This window comes from Poecile atricapillus, chromosome 5 (genome assembly GCF_030490865.1).
Source record: "Poecile atricapillus isolate bPoeAtr1 chromosome 5, bPoeAtr1.hap1, whole genome shotgun sequence".
Classification (NCBI taxonomy): Eukaryota; Metazoa; Chordata; class Aves; order Passeriformes; family Paridae; genus Poecile; species Poecile atricapillus.
The window spans coordinates 804,415-826,670 of NC_081253.1; the positions used below are offsets into that span (position 1 = coordinate 804,415).

Genomic DNA, 22,256 nt, shown 5'->3' on the forward strand with positions numbered 1-22,256 from the left:
GGAGATGGGGCCAGCAGCACCTCCTTGTGTGAGCAGTCACTGGAAACCCACCCCTTGCCCAGTGGCTGTGTCATTGTTTTCCTGCTTGGCAGTGTCTTCCAGGGAATGCGTTGCTGAGGAAGAAGGTTCCCAGATATGTTGAGCAAATTCTTCCCAAACCAAGAAAGAATTTAACTTAAAACAACAAAATACATTTCACTTAATGGAAGCAGTTAATTAAACTGCTTTAATTAAATTAAAGATTTCTGTGTCTTGTGTCAGTAATTCCCAAAATACAAGGAAAACAATGTGCAATTATGCTATTTGTGACTGTTTGTGGCGCAAATACATCAGCCAAGTGTTGTGTTTTGGGGGTTTCTAGAGCTGGCAGAACAGCCTGGGGCTGAGACAATCCCTGAGACAATTCCCAAAGCAGCAGGCCCTGGCCACCTCCCGCAGCAGGGTGGCCACAGCTGGTCCCGGGACACCCTCCTGGTGCTCCCTGTGCCTCGTGGGCTTCTCCACCGAGGGCAGCTCCGTGGCCCTGCACGTGAATTCTGGAGGGGGACAATGCAGGGATGTCCCTTCATTCTGCTGCAGGAGTGGGGATGGTGCAGCTCTGCCAGCCTGTCCCTGCAGAGCTGGGCCACCTCCTCCTCCTCATCCCCAGCCCCGTCTGCAGCAAAGGGCTCTGTGCCTTTCCTGGGCCACTCTTGGGGTTGTTTTTCCACTCTTGCAGCCTGGCTGGCATCCTTGTCACGGAGAAGGAATTCAGAACTGAGTAGCAGATGAAAAGCTGTAGCAGGCTCTGCAGTGTAGTTACTACTTTTGGCATTTCCAAGCCTTTTAGGAAAACGCTGCCAAGTTAAAAACCCAAGCGACGCCTGTGTTTGAGCGTGTGTGCGTGGGGGGTGAGTCTGGAGATGTGTTTTATGTAAGAAAACTTCACCAGACACTTAAAATAGTCTGTTTGCCGGGATCAATTGCATCCAGAGGACGCGTGTCTGACATCAAACCCCAGCGAGGGTTTGTCACAGAGGTGGGAAGCTGCACCCTGGGCGGGACTGGATCTGTTTGATCCTAAAATCAAGAAATCACAGAATTGTTTGGGTTGGAAAACTGAGACCATCGAGTCCAACCATTCCCCAAGCATTGCTAAGGTCACCGCTGACCCGTGTCCCCAAGTGCCACATCCACACAGATTTTAAATCCAGTCAAGGATGGGGACTTCACCACTGCCTGAACTGCTGCACTGGGGCTGGACAACACTTCCAGGGAAGAAATTTTACACAATATCCAAAGGGAACTTGCTCTGGCCCAGCCTGAGGCCGTTCCCTCTCCTCCTGTCCCTGTTCCCTGGCAGCACAGCCCGACCCCCCGGCTGTCCCCTCCTGCCAGGGAATTGTGCAGAGCCCCAGAGTCTCCCCTGATCCCCCTTTGCTCCAGGCTGAGCCCCCAGAGCCGGTGCTGGAGCCGGTCTAACACTTCCAGCAGGGAGATTCCCTGAAGCAGCCTGGCACTGGAACATCGGGGGGTGCGAAAAAACAAACTAAGCCCAAACCATCCCAAAAACACCTGAATAAAATCCCGCCGAAATCAAAACACAAAGCACTGCCCAATCCTCGGCTGCGCGGGAACGCTGAGCGGCAGCGGGGGGAGCAGAGGGGACAGAGGGACAGCCCGGGATGAATAGGACAGAGGGACAGAGGGACAGAGGGACAGAGGGACAGCCCGGGATGAACAGGACAGAGGGACAGCCCGGGATGAGCAGGACAGAGGGACAGAGGGACAGAGGGACAGCCCGGGATGAGCAGGACAGAGCGACAGAGGGACAGAGGGACAGAGGGACAGAGGGACAGCCCGGGATGAGCAGGACAGAGCGACAGAGGGACAGAGGGACAGCCCGGGATGAGCAGGACAGAGGGACAGAGGGACAGCCCGGGATGAACAGGACAGAGGGACAGCCCGGGATGAGCAGGACAGAGGGACAGAGGGACAGCCCGGGATGAGCAGGACAGAGGGACAGAGGGACAGAGGGACAGCCCGGGATGAGCAGGACAGAGGGACAGAGGGACAGCCCGGGATGAGCAGGACAGAGGGACAGAGGGACAGAGGGACAGAGGGACAGCCCGGGATGAACAGGACAGAGGGACAGCCCGGGATGAGCAGGACAGAGGGACAGAGGGACAGAGGCACAGCCCGGGGGTACCGGGACAGTCCGGGGGGGAATGGGATAGCCCGGGATGAGCGGGACAGCCCGGGGGATACCGGGACAGTCCGGGGGATACCGGAACAGCCCGGGGAGAACGGGACAGCCCTGGATGAACGGGACAGCCCGGGGGGGAACGGGACAGCCCGGGGGGGAACGGGACAGCCCGGGGGATACCGGAACAGCCCGCGGGTACCGGGACAGTCCGGGGGATACCGGGACAGCCCGGGGGGTACCGGGACAGCCCGGGATGAACGAAACAGCCCGGGATGAACGGGACAGCCCGGGGGATACCGGGACAGCCCGGGGGATACCGGGACAGCCCGGTGCCGTCCCGCCCCCGCCGCCAGCCCCCCCCCGGCAGCCCCGGGCCGCTCCCCGGCGCTGCCGTCACCGCCGCCACTGACGGGCCGTGACGGGCTCTGACGCGCGGCGGAGGCTGCGAGGGGGCGCGGCGGCCCCCGGCACCGGGCTCCGGTCCCGGCTCCGGCCGCTCCGCCCCGCTCCCAGCCCGCGGCAGAGGAAGGTAACGGCGGGGGGAGATAGGGATGGGATGGGATGGGATGGGATGGGATGGGATGGGATGGGATGGGATGGGATGGGATGGGGATGGGGATGGGGATGGGGATGGGGATGGGGATGGGGATGGGGATGGGGATGGGGATGGGGATGGGGATGGGGATAGAGACAGGGATGGAGCCGATGGTGCTGGGGATGGGGAGGGGATGCAGAGGGTCCTGGGACCCGGTCCCCGCAGCCAGGCGCGGGCTCGGCGCGGCTCCGCCAGCGGTGCCCGCACAGCTGGATGCGGGCGGGCAGATGCCGGCGGCGGCAGGAGCGGCGGGGCACGGAGCAGATGGGCTGCAGCGAGCGCCATATGGCCCGTTTAGCCTTTCACCTCGGGAATATCAATCACAGCCGTCCCGGAACACGCAGCGGCTCCGGCGGGAGCTGAAGGGACCTCGGCGCTGTGGGAGGAAGGACGCGGCCGGCGGAGCCCGACACCGAACACCGGGAGCAGCTCTGCGCTCGGGGCCCTGGGGCTGGCAGAGCGGGCCGGGCTGGCCGCGGTGACACGGGGACAAGGTGGCCCCGTGGCCTCCAGGGAAACACCAGGTGCTGAAAACAGACTCGGTGCAAACAGGCACTGCTGGAATAAATGAATACCTCGTGTCCGCTGACACCACCGGCACAACTGAGCTCCAGGAGTGGAACAAGAGCAGGAAAAAAGGAGAATAAGGCTGCACTTGGAGTTTTAGGGTAATCTCTGGGGAATTATGGAGTGTGTGTGAGATTCACATCCAAGGCAGCGAGAGCCCCACGCCCTGACTTCACATCAGGACATCCAACTTCATCCTGGGATGCAGCCTGACACAGACACACAGACTGACATGGACAGACAGCCTGACAGACACACAGCCTCAGACAGACACACAGCCTGACACGGACACACAGCCTGACACAGACACACAGCCACACACAGACACACAGCCTGACACAGACACACAGCCTGACACAGACACACAGCCTGACATGGACACACAGCCTGACACAGACACACAGCCTGACAGACACACAGCCTGACACAGACACACAGACTGACACAGACACACAGCCTGACACAGACACACAGCCTGACACAGACACACAGCCTGACAGACACACAGCCTGACAGACACACAGCCTGACACAGACACACAGCCTGACACAGACACACAGCCTGACACAGACACACAGCCTGACAGACACACAGACTGACACAGACACACAGCCTGACACAGACACACAGCCTGACACAGACACAGCCTGACACAGACACACAGCCACACACAGACACACAGCCTGACAGACACACAGCCTGACAGGGACACACAGCCTCAGACAGACACACAGCCTGACACAGACACACAGCCTGACATGGACACACAGCCTGACACAGACACACAGCCTGACAGACACACAGCCTGACACAGACACACAGCCTGACAGACACACAGCCACACACAGACACACAGCCTGACACAGACACACAGCCTGACAGACACACAGCCTGACATGGACACACAGCCTGACACAGACACACAGCCTGACAGACACACAGCCTGACACAGACACACAGCCTGACAGACACACAGACTGACACAGACACACAGCCTGACACAGACACACAGCCTCAGACAGACACACAGCCTGACACAGACACACAGACACACACAGACACACAGCCTGACACAGACACACAGCCTGACAGACACACAGCCTGACACAGACACACAGCCTGACACAGACACACAGCCTGACACAGACACACAGCCTCAGACAGACACACAGCCTGACACAGACACACAGCCTGACACAGACACACAGCCTGACACAGACACAGCCTGACACAGACACACAGCCTGACACAGACACACAGCCTGACACAGACACAGCCTGACACAGACACACAGCCTGACACAGACACACAGCCTGACACAGACACACAGCCTGACAGGGACACAGCCTGACACAGACACACAGCCTGACACAGACACACAGCCTGACACAGACACACAGCCTGACACAGACACACAGCCTGACACAGACACACAGCCTGACAGACACACAGCCTGACACAGACACACAGCCTGACACAGACACACAGCCTGACACAGACACACAGCCTGACACAGACACAGCCTGACACAGACACACAGCCTGACACAGACACACAGCCTGACACAGACACAGCCTGACACAGACACACAGCCTGACACAGACACACAGCCTGACACAGACACACAGCCTGACACAGACACACAGCCTGACACAGACACACAGCCTGACAGACACACAGCCTGACAGACACACAGCCACACACAGACACACAGCCTGACAGACACACAGCCTGACACAGACACACAGCCTGACAGACACACAGCCTGACACAGACACACAGCCTGACACAGACACAGCCTGACACAGACACACAGCCTGACACAGACACACAGCCTGACACAGACACACAGCCTGACAGGGACACAGCCTGACACAGACACACAGCCTGACACAGACACACAGCCTGACAGACACACAGCCTGACAGGGACACAGCCTGACACAGACACACAGCCTGACACAGACACACAGCCTGACACAGACACACAGCCTGACACAGACACACAGCCTGACACAGACACACAGCCTGACACAGACACACAGCCTGACAGGGACACAGCCTGACACAGACACACAGCCTGACACAGACACACAGCCTGACACAGACACACAGCCTGACACAGACACACAGCCTGACACAGACACACAGCCTGACACAGACACACAGCCTGACAGACACACAGCCTGACACAGACACACAGCCTGACAGACACACAGCCTGACACAGACACACAGCCTGACACTGACACACAGCCTGACAGACACACAGCCTGACACAGACACACAGCCTGACAGACACACAGCCTGACAGACACACAGCCTGACACAGACACACAGCCTGACACAGACACACAGCCACACACAGACACACAGCCTGACAGACACACAGCCACACACAGACACACAGCCTGACAGACACACAGCCTGACACAGACACACAGCCTGACAGACACACAGCCTGACACAGACACACAGACTGACACAGACACACAGCCTGACACAGACACACAGCCACACACAGACACACAGCCTGACAGACACACAGCCTGACACAGACACACAGCCTGACAGACACACAGCCTGACACAGACACACAGCCTGACAGACACACAGCCTGACACAGACACACAGACTCACACAGACACACAGCCTGACAGACACACAGCCTGACAGACACACAGCCTGACAGACACACAGCCACACACAGACACACAGACACACAGCCTGACACAGACACACAGCCTGACAGGGACACACAGCCTGACACAGACACACAGACTGACAGACACACAGCCTGACACAGACACACAGCCTGACACAGACACACAGCCTGACAGACACACAGCCTGACAGACACACAGACACACAGACACACAGACACACAGACACACAGCCTGACACAGACACACAGCCTGACACAGACACACAGACACACAGACACACAGCCTGACACAGACACACAGCCTGACAGACACACAGCCACACACAGACACACAGACACACAGCCTGACACAGACACACAGCCTGACAGACACACAGCCACACACAGACACACAGACACACAGCCTGACACAGACACACAGCCTGACAGACACACAGCCTGACAGGGACACACAGCCTGACAGACACACAGCCTGACACAGACACACAGCCTGACACTGACACACAGCCTGACACAGACACACAGACTGACACAGACACACAGCCTGACAGACACACAGCCTGACACAGACACACAGCCACACACAGACACACAGCCACACACAGACACACAGCCTGACAGACACACAGCCTGACACAGACACACAGACTGACACAGACACACACAGCCTGACACAGACACAGCCTGACACAGACACACAGCCTGACAGACACACAGCCTGACACGGACACACAGCCTGACACAGACACACAGCCTGACACAGACACACAGCCTGACAGGGACACACAGACTGACACAGACACACAGCCTGACAGACACACAGCCTGACACAGACACACAGACTGACAGGGACACACAGACACACAGACACACAGCCTGACACAGACACACAGCCTGACAGGGACACACAGACACACAGACACACAGCCTGACACAGACACACAGCCTGACATGGACACACAGCCTGACACAGACACACAGCCTGACAGACACACAGCCTCACACAGACACACAGCCTGACACAGACACACAGCCTGACACAGACACACAGCCTGACACAGACACACAGCCTGACAGACACACAGCCTGACACAGACACACAGCCTGACAGACACACAGCCTGACAGGGACACACAGCCTGACACAGACACACAGCCTGACACAGACACACAGCCTGACACAGACACACAGCCTGACACAGACACACAGCCTGACACAGAGACACAGCCATACACAGACACACAGCCTGACACAGACACACAGCCTGACACTGACACACAGCCTGACACAGACACACAGCCTGACATGGACACACAGACTGACACAGACACACAGCCTGACAGACACACAGCCTGACACAGACACACAGCCTGACACAGACACACAGCCTGACAGACACACAGCCTGACACAGACACACAGCCTGACACAGACACACAGACTGACACAGACACACAGCCTGACACAGCCTGACACAGACACACAGCCACACACAGACACACAGCCTGACACAGACACACAGACACACACAGACACACAGCCTGACACAGACACACAGCCTGACACAGACACACAGCCTGACACAGACACACAGCCTGACAGACACACAGCCTGACACAGACACAGCCTGACACTCACACACAGTCTCAGCCTGTCTCAGTGCCTCTCCCGTGCCGTGGGAGTCCCGCTGTTCCTGTGGAACATGTGTGTGTGCTCTGGGCCAGCAGTGCCCAGGCTGGAGCTGCTGCTGTGGCCAGAGGGGTGGTGGCTCCTGCTGCTGCAGCCCTGAGGACACCGACCTGTGGCACTGCCCAGGGCCGGACACCAGCTCCATGTGCCCGATGTGATGTGCAGCCGCCTCACTGGCCGTTTGGGGACATCATCCTGGTGTGAAACTGGACAGAAGGACACTCCAGCCCTCTTTCCCTCTGGAAGGCGCTCACTGGAGTGATGACCCTGCTCTTGGATCCTGGTGGTGGCACGGCACTGGGTGTCCCTGCACTGGGGATGGGTGGTGGCAGCTCCGGGCCTGGCGCTGCCTCCTTCACTGGCTGGGCCTGGGCAGAGCCAGCCCTGCCTGCAGCTCCAGCCACAGACACACAGCGTGTCTGCTCCTGCCAGCACCTCCTGCTCAGCCTGACACTTGGGGTCTGCTGAGAGACAACAAATCTCCTCCCTCCCAGAGCCCTCTCCTGAAACCCACGGCAGGTCAGGTTGGGTGTGAGCAGTGAAGGTGTGTCCGTGTAGGGAAGGGTCTGCTCCAGAGGCTGCACTGCTGCTGTGGGACCCCCTTTAACGTGCCCCACAAACACTGCCCTGCCGTACCCGCCCGCCACGAGGCTCTGGGGGAGAGCTGATGAGCAGGGGCACAGCACTGACCCTGCCCGCTGTGCTGGCTGCTGCCAGTGCACTGCCCGAGCTGGGTGTGCCAGTGTGCCTTGAGTGTGCCACTGCCCGAGCTGGGTGTGCCACTGACCATCCTGAGTGTGCCACTGCCCGAGCTGGGTGTGCCACTGACCATCCTGAGTGTGCCACTGCCCGAGCTGGGTGTGCCAGTGTGCCTTGAGTGTGCCACTGCCCACCCTGACTGTGCCACTGCCCACCCAGAGTGTGCCACTGTGCCTTGAGTGTGCCACTGCCCGACCTGGGTGTGCCACTGCCCACCCTGACTGTGCCACTGCCCACCCTGAGTGTGCCACTGACCATCCTCAGTGTGCCACTGTGCCTTGAGTGTGCCACTCTCCACCCCGAGTGTGCCACTGTCCACCCCGAGTGTGCCAGTGCACCCCGAGTGTGCCACTGCCCCCTGAGTGTGCCACTGTCCACCCTGAGTGTGTCACTGTGCCTTGAGTGTGCCACTGCCCACCCTGAGTGTGCCACTGTCCATCCTCAGTGTGCCACTGTGCCTTGAGTGTGCCACTGCCCACCCTGAGTGTGCCACTCTCCACCCCGAGTGTGCCAGTGCACCCCGAGTGTGCCAGTGCACCCCGAGTGTGCCACGCTGCCAGTGCAGCACCCCCTGCGCTGCCTCAGGACTGCCAGGATGAAAACCCCCCCATGGTGATGGTGATCCCGTTGCACTCTTCCTACAGGAGAGGAACAACCCCACCAACCACCCATCCTGGGCTTCCTCATCCTAAACAAGAATGCCTTTCCTTCCTCGGGAATTTGCTGCACTCACGGCCAGGACTGACACGGATTTTGGGGTTTTTATGGGAAATGGCAGCACCAGATGCCCTTCCACTCACAGCCTGTGGATCAGCTGGGCTGGGCTGGCCCTGCAGGAGCTGTGGGCTGGAAATCCTCACTCGTGGCATCTGGAGCCTGCTGGGATGATGAACTTGGGGAGCGTGCGTGGGGATCTGTTCCCATATGGGCACTGCAGGCCCAGAGGTGCTTGTGTGCCCCTCGGTGTGCCCCATCTCCTGCTGCTGGCATCTCCTGCAGTTCCCCAGAGTTGTGGCTGTGGCTGCTGCTGTCCCACAGGGGTGAGGGGCCATGCCCAGCTCCTGGAGCTCCGGGGCAGGGCCAGGGGACACAGCGGCCCCCGTGATCCTCACCCGGGGGAAGAGCGACACTCTGTAATTAAACGTGTTCTTTGTGCTCCTGCCTTCAGATACCCCAATCCAGCGTTTCCCCACATGTCTGGAATTGTGTTTGCAGTTATTTAATTTGGAGTTCTTTTTAAAAAGCATGGAGTCTGGAATGTTTGTTCTCCGCTTTTTTTCACATCATTACTCTGATACTGCTTGATTAGCTCCCTCCCCAGTCATGATTGGTAATTAAAATAGGCATTAAAATTAGTCACTTAGCAATTTTGCTGTTCAATTGGCAATTAAATTACTTAATTGCAATTAAAGTCCTAATTTTAATTGGCAAAATGATAGATGTAGATTTAAGATAATATGTATAAATACTTTAATAAGTGTCTATATAAGGATTACTTAATTACTCAACTTCAAGTTTATGCTGTTAACTTTAGAACTTTTAAGTGAGTAATGAAATTTATATTACATCTATTCTAAGGATATGGTAATTAGATGTATCACTTAGCCCTGGAAGGGCCGTGGCTGGAGCTTGGTGTGGCCGAGCTGTTGGGATGTGGCTGCAGAGGGAGCCTGGCCGAGCTCCTCCCTTGGGTCAGCCCCACTGAGACAACCCCAGAAACACGTTCTGGACATCCCTTGGGGTGTGCCAGCCTCGGGGCATCCCCTCCCTGGGACAGAGCCTGTTCTGGACACCCCTCAGGGCATTCCTTCCCTGGGACAGAGCCTGTTCTGGACCCTCAGGGCATTCCTTCCCTGGGACAGAGCCTGTTCTGGACCCTCAGGGCATTCCTTCCCTGGGACAGAGCCTGTTCTGGACACCCCTCAGGGCATTCCTTCCCTGGGACAGAGCCTGTTCTGGACCCTCAGGGCATTCCCTCCCTGGGACAGAGCCTGTTCTGGACACCCCTCAGGGCATTCCTTCCCTGGGACAGAGCCTGTTCTGGACCCTCAGGGCATCCCTTCCCTGGGACAGAGCCTGTTCTGGACACCCCTCAGGGCATCCCTTCCCTGGGACAGAGCCTGTTCTGGACACCCCTCAGGGCATCCCTTCCCTGGGACAGAGCCTGTTCTGGACACCCCTCAGGGCATCCCTTCCCTGGGACAGAGCCTGTTCTGGACACCCCTCAGGGCATTCCTTCCCTGGGACAGAGACTGTTCTGGGCATCCCTCAGGGCATTCCTTCCCTGGGACAGAGCCTGTTCTGGACCCTTGGGGCATCCCCTCCCTGGGACAGAGCCTGTTCTGGACCCTTGGGGCATCCCCTCCCTGGGACAGAGCCTGTTCTGGACACCCCTCAGGGCATCCCCTCCCTGGGACAGAGCCTGTTCTGGACCCCCAGGGCATCCCCTCCCTGGGACAGAGCCTGTTCTGGACCCTTGGGGCATTCCTTCCCTGGGACAGAGCCTGTTCTGGACCCTTGGGGCATTCCTTCCCTGGGACAGAGCCTGTTCTGGACACCCCTCAGGACATTCCTTCCCTGGGACAGAGCCTGTTCTGGACACCCCTCAGGGCATTCCCTCCCTGGGACAGAGCAGGAGCAGCTCTGGGGCCATGCAGGGAGGCTCTCTCTGGGTGGCAGCAGCTTGTGGGGTTTGTGTTCCCTGGTGTTTGTGGTGTGGGATCCACGGTGACCCCGGGGAGAGGAGCGGCTTGGGAAGGAACTCCCATTTTCCCAGTAAATATCCGTGTTCCTGTGCTGGGCTGTGTGCAGGCACGGCTGGGGGGTTTTATCCCAGGCTGTGGGGTTTTATCCCAGGCTGTGGGGTTTTATCCCAGGCTGTGGGGTTTTATCCCACACTGGGCTGCAGGGTTTTATCTCACACTGGGCTGTGGGGTTTTATCCCAGGCTGTGGGGTTTTATCCCAGGCTGGGGGGTTTTATCCCACACTGGGCTGTGGGGTTCTATCCCAGGCTGGGCTGTGGGGTTTTATCCCACACTGGGCTGGGGGGTTTTATCCCAGGCTGTGGGGTTCTATCCCAGGCTGGGCTGTGGGGTTTTATCCCACACTGGGCTGTGGGGTTTTATCCCACACTGGGCTGTGGGGTTTTATCCCACACTGGGCTGTGGGGTTTTATCCCACACTGGGCTGGGGGGTTTTATCTCACACTGGGCTGTGGGGTTTTATCCCACACTGGGCTGTGGGGTTTTATCCCACACTGGGCTGGGGGGTTTTATCCCACACTGGGCTGGGGGGTTTTATCTCACACTGGGCTGTGGGGTTTTATCCCACACTGGGCTGTGGGGTTTTATCCCACACTGGGCTGTGGGGTTTTATCCCAGGCTGTGGGGTTTTATCCCACACTGGGCTGTGGGGTTCTATCCCAGGCTGTGGGGTTTTATCCCACACTGGGCTGTGGGGTTTTATCCCACACTGGGCTGTGGGGTTTTATCCCAGGCTGTGGGGTTTTATCCCACACTGGGCTGTGGGGTTTTATCCCAGGCTGTGGGGTTTTATCCCACACTGGGCTGTGGGGTTTTATCCCACACTGGGCTGTGGGGTTTTATCCCACACTGGGCTGCAGGGTTTTATCTCACACTGGGCTGTGGGGTTTTATCCCACACTGGGCTGGGGGGTTTTATCCCACACTGGGCTGGGGGGTTTTATACCACACTGGGCTGTGGGGTTTTATACCACACTGGGCTGTGGGGTTTTATCCCACACTGGGCTGGGGGTTTTATCCCACACTGGGCTGTGGGATTTATCTGCTCTCAAGCCTGCAGGGCTCCCGTGTGCTCTGTCCCACAGAAGTCCCTTGGAGAGGCACCTGGAGCTGTTCCCGGGCTGTGGGGGGCCGTGGCTGCCCTGGGAAGTGCCCTTCACCCGTTCTGACCCTTTTTCCAGGCTGGAAGGTGGCAGTGGGAAGATCCCGGGGCAGAGACCAGTCCCCACCATGGAGGAGGCCGTGTTCCCCCTGCAATCCCCATCCAGAGTCCCAGCTTTTAATGAATGCAGATCCTTTAATTGCACTGACCCAGCTCCGTGTCCCTGCCCCAGCCACACAGACCTGGCCTTGGCCTGAGAGCGATGGCAACTCTGGGGGCTCTGCGGCTGCAGAGAGAGAAATAAAATAATAAAAAAACCCAATGTGCATTTAAATAAATAAACATCAGCCTTTTAAATGAATAAAAGAAATTTAAATAAATAAGTCTAAAATACTTGAAAATAAGAACATTTAATAAATTAAATTAAATGAAATGCATCAAATAAAAGAAAAAAACTGAAAATAATGAATTAAGCAATGAAATAAACAGAAATAAAAAATAATAGAAAATAAGAAAGTGAATAAGAAATAGAAAATAAACAGAAAAAAATTAAAAATATTACAATAAATAAATCCAAAATAAAAATAAAGTAAAATAAAATCAATATAACATATGAAATAAATAATAATAATATTAATATATATAATATATAATATATAATATATAATATATAATATATAATATATAATATATTATATATTATACTATATAATATATAATATATTATAATATATAATATATAATATATAATATATAATATATAAAAATAAAAAATAAAATAAAAATAAAGTTTAAATATAATATAATAAAATAAAATAAATATAACATATAAAATAAAGTTAAAAATAAAATAAAATAAAATAAAATAAAATAAAATAAAATAAAATAAAATAAAATAAAATAAAATAAAATAAAATAAAATAAAATAAAATAAAATAAAATAAAATAAAATAAAATAAAATAAAATAAAATCGCTTAAATTCCGGGTGGGTGTTTGAAGCGGGGACACGTTGCACTCGTTGTGGCTCAGGCCTGGACCTGTCCCAGCCCTGTCCTGGCTCTGTCCCGGTTCTATCCCGGTTCTGCCCCAGCCCTGTCCTGCTCCTGTCCCGCTCCTGTCCCGTTCCCGTCCCGGTCCTGTCTCAGTTCTGTCCCAGCCCTGTCCCGGTTCTGTCCCATTCCTGTCCCGGTTCTGTCCCGTTCCTGTCCCGGTTCTGTCCCGTTCCTGTCCCGTTCCTGTCCCGGTTCTGTCCTGGTCCTGTCCCGGTTCTGTCCCGGTCCTGTCCCGGTTCTGTTCCGTTCCTGTCCCGGTCCTGTCCCGTTCCTGTCCCGGTCCTGTCCCGGTCCTGTCCCGTTCCTGTCCCGGCCCTGTCCCGGTTCTGTCCCGTTCCTGTCCCGTTCCTGTCCCGGTCCTGTCCCGGTCCTGTCCCGGTTCTGTCCCGTTCCTGTCCCGGTCCTATCCCAGCCCTGTCCCGGTCCTGTCCCGTTCCTGTCCCGTTCCTGTCCCGTTCTTGTCCCGGTCCTGTCCCGGTCCTGTCCCGGTTCTGTCCCGTTCCTGTCCCGTTCCTGTCCCCGCCGGGGTCGCGGCCGCGCGCGCTATTCCGGGGTTCGCGTCACGGTGACGCGCGCGGGGGGCGGCACCGCCCTCTATGCAAATGAGGCCACGCCCCCGCCCCGCGCGTGGCCGGGGCGCGCCCCTCGGCGTGACGTCACCGCTCGGAAACTTACCAAAAGGGCGCGCTGGCGCGCGGGGGGGGGGCGTGTCCGGGGCGGGCCGGCGGCGGCGCCCATTGGCTGCGGGCGGTGACGCGCGGTGACGCGCGGGGGCTCGCGGCGCACGTTGGTCGGCGGCGGCCGCGGCCACATAAACAAAGGCACATTGCGGGCGGGCACAGTCCGGCCGCCCGCGCCGCCGCCGCCGCCGCCGCCGCTCCGCCCGCTCTTGGATGCGCGCCCCGCGCCCCGCGCCGCGCTCCGCTCCCCGGTGAGTGCCCGGCCCGGCCCGCCTCCCGCAACCCCTCCCGCCGCGGCGTCCCGCGCGCGAGGCGCGGCGTGCGCCCCCCGTCCCGTCCCGTCCCGTCCCGTCCCGTCCCGTCCCGTCCCGTCCCACCTGCCGGCGGCTCCCGCTCGGGCTCCCCGGACGGGACGGGTCGCGCTGCCCGAGGGCGCGTGTCCCCCGCGGGGCTGAGCCGGGAGCGCCCGGGCTGGCTGTCACCGCCCGCGCCCCGCTCCGGAGCCGGCACCGCCGCTCCGGGAGCCCCGCGCCTCGCCCGCTCTCCCCGGGGGACGCGCCGCGGCTTCCCGGAGGGCATGGAGACGGCAATCTGGCAGCCGGTGCCGGTGACAGCCCGCCCGCGGGGAGCCCCCTGCCCGCGGTTACCGAGAAAATAACCCAAACCGAACCCAAACCCGCTCCGCGAGGGGCGCGGGGTGGCCCTGCCCCGACACCGCTCCCGCAGCCCGTGGGGTCCGCAGGCTGGGGCTCCCCCAGAGCCGGGCAGCCGTGCCGGCGGCTCCGTGTGTCTGTCCCCGGCTCCATGTGTCTGTCCCCGGCTCCGTGTGTCTGTCCCCGGCTCCGTGTGTCTGTCCACCGGCGCGTCCGTGTGTCGGTTCCCCGCCTGGGCTGCCTGACCGGCGGGTCCGTGTGTCTCATCCTCGTTCCGGGTCCGTGTGTCTGTCCCCGCACCAGCGGGTTTGTATGTCAGTCCTCCGCCCCTGTTGCCCGATCGGCGGGTCCGTCCGTCGGTGTGTCCTCCCGCTCACCGGCGGGTCCGTGTGTCCTCCCGCTCACCGGCGGGTCCGTGTGTCCTCCCGCTCACCGGCGGGTCCGTCCGTCGGTGTGTCCTCCCGCTCACCGGCGGGTCCGTGTGTCCGTGTGTCCTCCCGCTCACCGGCGGGTCCGTGTGTCCTCCCGCTCACCGGCGGGTCCGTGTGTCCGTGTGTCCTCCCGCTCACCGGCGGGTCCGTGTGTCCTCCCGCTCACCGGCGGGTCCGTGTGTCCGTGTGTCCTCCCGCTCACCGGCGGGTCCGTGTGTCCGTGTGTCCTCCCGCTCACCGGCGGGTCCGTGTGTCCGTGTGTCCTCCCGCTCACCGGCGGGTCCGTGTGTCCGTGTGTCCTCCCGCTCACCGGCGGGTCCGTGTGTCTCTCGCAGCCGTCGCGCCGGGCAGGCTGGAGCCGCCGCCGCGCTCTGAACCCGCGGACGCCTCGCTCCCCGCCGCGCTCCGACGCTGTCCGCCCTCGGCTGCCCCGAAAACGCCGCTCCCTCGGCTGAAGGTTGGTGCGCTCCGTCCCCGCGGCTCCGCGGCCCCGGCGGGGCGCGGGGGTCCCGGCGCTCGGCCCCGCAGCCGCCGGTGCCCGGCGCGGGGCGGTGCGGGGCGGCGCGGCCCGAGTCTACCTGCCGCTGTTTCGTTCGCAGCCATGCCCTGTGTTCAGGCTCAGTATGGGTCCTCGCCTCAAGGAGCCAGCCCGGCCTCCCAGAGCTACAGCTACCACTCCTCGGGAGAATACAGCTCCGATTTCCTAACTCCGGAGTTCGTCAAGTTTAGCATGGACCTCACCAACACCGAAATCACCGCCACCACTTCTCTCCCCAGCTTCAGTACCTTTATGGACAACTACAACACGAGCTACGACGTGAAGCCCCCCTGCTTGTACCAAATGCCCCTGTCCGGACAGCAGTCCTCCATTAAGGTGGAAGACATTCAGATGCACGGCTACCAGCAGCACGGCCACCTGCCCCCCCAGTCCGAGGAGATGATGTCCCACTCGGGCTCCGTCTACTACAAGCCCTCGTCGCCCCCGACCCCCTCCACGCCCGGCTTCCAGGTGCAGCACGGCCCCGTGTGGGACGACCCCGGCTCCCTGCACAACTTCCACCCCAACTACGTGGCCACCACGCACATGATCGAGCAGCGCAAAACGCCCGTGTCCCGCCTGTCCCTGTTCTCCTTCAAGCAGTCCCCGCCGGGCACGCCGGTGTCCAGCTGCCAGATGCGCTTCGACGGCCCCCTGCACGTACCCATGAACCCCGAGGCGGCCGGGCCGCACCACGGCGTGGACGGGCAGGCGTTCGCCGTGCCCAACCCCATCCGCAAGCAGCCCTCCATGGCCTTCCCCGGGCTGCAGCTGGCCCACGGCGGGCCGCAGCTCCTGGACAGCCAGGTGCCCTCGCCGCCCTCGCGGGGCTCCCCGTCCAACGAGGGGCTGTGCGCCGTGTGCGGGGACAACGCGGCCTGCCAGCACTACGGCGTGCGCACCTGCGAGGGCTGCAAGGGCTTCTTCAAGGTGAGCGGGGCAGGGCAGGGCTCGGGGCGGCGGGGGGACCCTGCGGGGAGAGCAGCCCGCAGATGGAAATCGGTTAGGACAGAGAACTGCGTCTGAGCTAACCATGTGGAACGCAATTCCCTGTGGTAAAATTAAGTGATCTCTTTATTTCGCCATCCTGATTGAATAATCTTATCATTTTAAATAGAGAAGGTCTCCAAGGAATGTAAATAATATGAATGCCCACGGATTTGTATTTACCGAGCGTCTCTTTCCCTCCTCTTGGCATATAAAACACGGCTAGGAGCTGCGAGGTTAGCTTGGATGTTAACGCTGTCAATTTTCTCCTGTTAAATGCCCTGGGAAAAAAAAAAAAAAAAAAAAGAAAAAAAAAAAAAAGGAAGGAAGAGGAGGGAGGGAAGGAAAAGGAAATAAAAGGGAAAAAAGGAAACTAAATAAAGGGGAAAAGGAAATAAAAGGGAAGAAAGAAAACTAAATAAAAGGGAAAAGGAAATAAAAGGGAAAAAAGGGAACTAAATAAAGGGGAAAAGGAAAGAAAAGGGAAAAAAGGGAAACTAAATAAGGGGGAAAAAGGGAAAGGCAATAAAGGGAAATGAAAATAAATCTTAAAAGGTAAAAGAATAAAAGGGAAAGAGGAAATAATAGGAAAGAAAAATTAAAAAGGGAGAGGAGATTAAAAGGAAAAAAGCGGAAGGGATATAAAGGTAAAAAGGAGAAGTAAAGATAAAAAAGGGTAAAGAAAATGAAGGGGAAAAAAGGAAACCGGGAGCAGAAAACGAAGGGGAAAGGGGACGAAACAAAGCGGAAAAACGGAAAAGAAAATCACGGGGGGGAAGGGAAAAGGAAAGCAAGGGGGAAAGGACGTGCGGGCAGGAGCGGGGCGGGCGCGGGGCGCTCCGGGCGGGCTCTGACCGCGGCCGCTCGGGCCCGCAGCGCACGGTGCAGAAGAACGCCAAGTACGTGTGTCTGGCCAACAAGAACTGCCCGGTGGACAAGCGCCGCCGCAACCGCTGCCAGTACTGCCGCTTCCAGAAGTGCCTGGCCGTCGGCATGGTCAAGGAGGGTGAGTGTCCGTGTGTGTCCGTGTGTGTCCGTGCGTCCCCGTGTGTCCCCGTGTCCGTGTGTCCCCGTGTCCGTCTGCCCGTGTGTGTCCCCGTGTGTCCGTGTGTGTCCCCGTGTGTGTCCCCGTGTCCGCGTGTCCCCGTGTCCATGTGTCCGTGTGTCCGTGTGTCCGTGTGTCCCCGTGTCCATGTGTGTCCCCGTGTCCGTGTATCCCCGTGTCCGTGTGTGTCCGTGTGTCCCCGTGTCCGTGTGTTCGTGTGTCCGTGTGCCCCCGTGTCCGTCTGCCCGTGTGTGTCCCCGTGTCCCCGTGTCCGTGTGTCCGGCTCCGTGCTGACCCGTGTCTCTTGCAGTGGTGCGCACAGACAGCCTAAAAGGCCGGCGGGGCCGCTTGCCGTCCAAACCGAAGAGCCCCCAGGAGCCCTCTCCCCCCTCTCCCCCGGTGAGTCTGATCAGTGCGCTGGTGAGAGCCCATGTCGACTCCAACCCGGCTATGACCAGCCTGGACTATTCCCGGGTAAGCGGCACCGAGCTCGCGGAGGGACCCCCGCCGCCGCCGCCCGGGGAGGGGGAGCGGCCGGGCCCGCGGCCAGCGCGGGGGGAGAGGCGAGGCCGCCCGGGGCCCTGCCCTGCCCTGCCCGGGGCCCTGCCCTGCCCGGGGCTCGGCTCGGCTCGGCCCGGCCCTGCCCGCCCGGGGCTCGCTTCAGCCCCACCGGCACCGCCCCGGGATCGGGCCCCCCGCGCACGGAGAGCGCCGGCCTCGGAGCGCCGTGCCTAATCGAATTAATTGCCCCGGAACATCTAATTTCCTCACCGGTCAGAGAAAGCTTTAATTGTTATCCCAGCCCGCTCCCCGGCCAGGGACGGGGTGAGCAATTTCACGGGTTATAGACTTTAGAGAACCTCATTAAGTGCTTTTTAAAATGAATTTCCAGTTCCAGGCTAACCCCGACTACCAGCTGAGCGGTGACGACACCCAGCACATCCAGCAGTTCTACGATCTCCTGACCGGCTCCATGGAGATCATCCGAGGGTGGGCGGAAAAAATCCCGGGCTTCACTGACCTCCCCAAAACGGACCAGGACCTGCTCTTCGAGTCTGCCTTCCTGGAGCTGTTCGTGCTGCGGCTGGCGTACAGGTGAGCGGGGGAGCGCGGGGTGGCCAGCGAATCACACCCTTTCAAGGTCCACTGCTCTGCGTTTTATTAACTCCTCGGTAATTAGGTGCCTCTTAAATCCTTCATTTATTGCTCCTCAAGTAATTAGTTGTTTAGATTTTCTCCCCCATCATCTCCTTTCTTATTATTATTTTTTTATTTCTTTCCTGTTCTCCCTTGTTCTTTTTTCTCTTTCATTCCGTATTCTCTGTTTTACCTTTCTCTCCCTCCTTATCTTGCTTTCTTCCTTTCGCTCATTCTCTCTTTTCTCTTATCTTTTGTCTTTCTCTTATCTTTTGTCTTTTTCTTTCTTTTTCTCTGTTTTCTCTTTCTGTCTAATTTTCCTCTGTTTTCTCTTTCTGTCTGATTTTCCTCTGTTTTCTCTTTCTGTCTAACTTTCCTCCCTCTCTCATTCATCCATCAGTTCATTCTGGGGTTGTCCCCTTCCTTCCAGGTCCAACCCCGTGGAGGGGAAGCTGATCTTCTGCAACGGGGTGGTCCTGCACCGGTTGCAGTGCGTCCGTGGCTTTGGGGAGTGGATCGATTCCATCGTGGAGTTTTCCTCCAACTTGCAAAACATGAACATTGACATCTCTGCCTTCTCTTGCATCGCTGCCCTGGCCATGGTGACAGGTCAGTGTCCCCCCTTCCCTCCCGGCCCCGCTCCTGCTCCCCGGCTCTCCTTGCTCCGTGCCAGGCCCGTAACGTCCCGCTCCCTTCTCTTTGCAGAGAGGCACGGGCTCAAGGAACCCAAGAGGGTGGAAGAGCTTCAGAACAAGATTGTAAATTGTCTCAAAGACCACGTGACTTTCAATAACGGGGGGCTGAATCGCCCCAACTATTTGTCCAAACTCTTGGGGAAGCTCCCCGAACTCCGCACGCTTTGCACACAGGGGCTGCAGCGCATTTTCTACCTGAAACTGGAAGATTTGGTGCCACCGCCAGCAATAATTGACAAACTTTTTCTGGACACTTTACCTTTTTAAGACTCTTCCCGTGCGCTTCCACTGACCCGAGGAGAAGCTCCAGCTGCCTGAAGGGGAGCTGGGCTGGGCCCAGAGCAGCACCCCTGGGTGCCAGCTCCCACCCAGCCAGTGTTGCAAACTCCTGCAGGCAGAACGCGATGGGCATTTTGGCTCTGGGGCATCACGGATGCAGCTCATGGACTACACAAACACCATGGTATAAACTTTTTATTATCGGCTTCTAAATGAATTTATTATTAAGGACTTCTGGTGCGAAAGACGAGCCTGGCTGGCGACGCCGGGCGCGCGGCTCAGACTCGTGCGCTGACAAACCGAGCCTTGAGGTGACCCACAAGTCTCACCCTCCTAAAGACTAAAGTTTTCTGCTGTAAAAGAAAGCTGTAATATACCCAAACCCCAAACGTTGCGTGGCTGGCGTGGCATTAATGAAGGCGAAGGCTTGTAAATTTATCAGATGCAGTTTGGCTCTTTAAAAAAAAAAATAAATTATTCTGTGCCTATTTATGATGAAACATGGAAAACAATTCTAAAAAAAACAAAAAAAAATCAAAAATTAAAGCTAAATGTGTTTGGAAAAAAAAAATTAAAAACAAAAAAAAGGGAGAATTTAAAAAAAAATAAAAAAAGGAAAACCCAATCTGTCCATACCAGGGAAGCATGACGATTCCAGGGTGACAATGTTATAGGCACTTGCTATTTCAGTAATGTCTATATTCTATAAATAGTATTTCAGACACTATGTAGTCTGGTAGCTTTTATAAAAGACTGGTAGTTATCTAAGCTTCGAACATTTTCTCAATTGTAAAATAGGTGGGCACAAGTGTTACCCCCCGGAATTCCCCCCCAAAGGGACACATAGTGTTTGTAAACACCGCCCGACACCCCTTGTTTGTAAGTGTTGTACGTACTGTTGATGTTGATTAAAGAAGAAGTTTATATCTTGATTATTTTGTTGTCTAAAGCTAAACAGATCTTGCATGCAGCAGCTTTTTGACTGTTTCCAGAGTGCTTATACTATACATAACTCCCTGGAAATTACTGAGCACTTTGAATTTTTGGTTTGTTTTGTTCCGTTTGTATTTTTTTTTTTATGTCTAAAAATTGTCGGTTAATATATTATTTTACGTTCGAGTAATATTTTTAATATTGCCATATTCTGTAGTATTTTTCTTTGTATACCCCGGTTTGGCACACGGGAAAGTCGCTGCCTTTTTTTAATATGGTGTACGACAGTTAGAAACGCGGATTATTATTATTATAATTATTATTATTATTTTTTCTCCCGAGAACTCTTTCTTTGAGAAAGACAATTTTAATGTTTACAACAATAAAACGCGTAAACGAATCGAATTTCGTCTCCTTTCTGCCGAAGTGCGAAGCTCCTCCGCCAGCCCCCGCCGCAGCCAGGGGACAAAAGCCTCTCGGTGCGGCGAGCCCGGAGCGGCGATGGCCGGGGCCGCTCCCGTTCCGTGCCGCGGGAGGAAGAGGAGGAAAAGCCGCGGCTCGGAGGTTGGTCCTTTCCCGGCTTCTACCACCCTCGGTCCCCGCCGCATCCAGACCCCACATCCTGCTCCGTCCGTCCGTCCATCCATCCATCCATCCATCCATCCATCCATCCATCCATCCATCCATCCATCCATCCATCCATCCATCCATCCATCCACCCACCCATCCCTCTCTGCCTCCTCCCGCGCCGGCGTTCGCTCAGGCGCATCCCTTCGTCGGGGGGGCCAATTCCACAGGAAAACACTTTGAACGGAGGAGTTGAATTCCCAAAGCTGCCCCCGCGGCGGCGGAGGGGCTCGGGGGGCACCACGGGCAGCGCGGAGCGCAGCGGGGCCGGGAGCGCTGCCCCAGAGCCCCGGGGTCTGGCCAGGCTTTAGGGAGGGGGCGCCTCTCGGAGCCCCGCGGCACCGGCACCGAACCCAGGATACCGGCACCGAGCCCGGGCCACCGGCACCGAGCCCGGGTCACCGGCACCGAGCCCGGGCCACCGGCACCGAGCCCGGGTCACCGGCACCGCGCTCCGAGCCCCGCGGGCCCCGGGACCGGGATGCGCTCACGGGGGTCCCGCGCGTGGAGAGGGAGGAGGAACCCAAACTCCGCTGGTTCGTCCCGGGGGGACGGAACTCCAGCCTCTGGTCCCGGGGATACAGCGCCCGGGGGAGGCCACGCCCGGGATCGGTTTTACTGCTCCGCGCCGCGCGTCCCGCGGTGCCCAAACCCCACGGACACGGGTGAGGGGCAGCCTCTCCCCGCAGCTGGCGGGGAACATCCCGGTGCCGCATCCCGGTGACACCTCCCGGTCCCGGTGCCTCATCCCGGTCCCGGTGCCACCTTCCGGTCCCGGTATCACATCCCCAGCCCGGTGCCGCATCCCGGTCCCGGTGCCGCATCCCGGTCCCGGTGCCGCATCCCCAGCCCGGGGTGCCGGGGGTCTGAGACCCGC

The 22,256-nt window shown here is 57.8% G+C and overlaps 1 protein-coding gene across 2 annotated transcripts; it reads left to right on the top strand.

Moving 5' to 3' along the window:
• The first annotated feature begins 14,149 nt into the window (after positions 1-14,149).
• NR4A2 (nuclear receptor subfamily 4 group A member 2) lies at positions 14,150-21,152 on the top strand. Of its 2 annotated transcripts, none has more exons than XM_058840107.1 (8): positions 14,150-14,305; positions 15,474-15,595; positions 15,738-16,606; positions 17,540-17,669; positions 18,019-18,182; positions 18,601-18,803; positions 19,276-19,454; positions 19,551-21,152. In XM_058840107.1, the coding sequence occupies exons 3-8, from the start codon at positions 15,740-15,742 to the stop codon at positions 19,805-19,807; spliced, it is 1,800 nt and encodes a 599-aa protein (XP_058696090.1). In that variant the 5' UTR covers positions 14,150-14,305; positions 15,474-15,595; positions 15,738-15,739; the 3' UTR covers positions 19,808-21,152. The 2 variants fall into 2 exon arrangements, with proteins under 2 accessions (XP_058696090.1, XP_058696091.1); XM_058840108.1 differs by having other exon boundaries at positions 18,019-18,107.
• Positions 21,153-22,256: the final 1,104 nt, after the last annotated feature.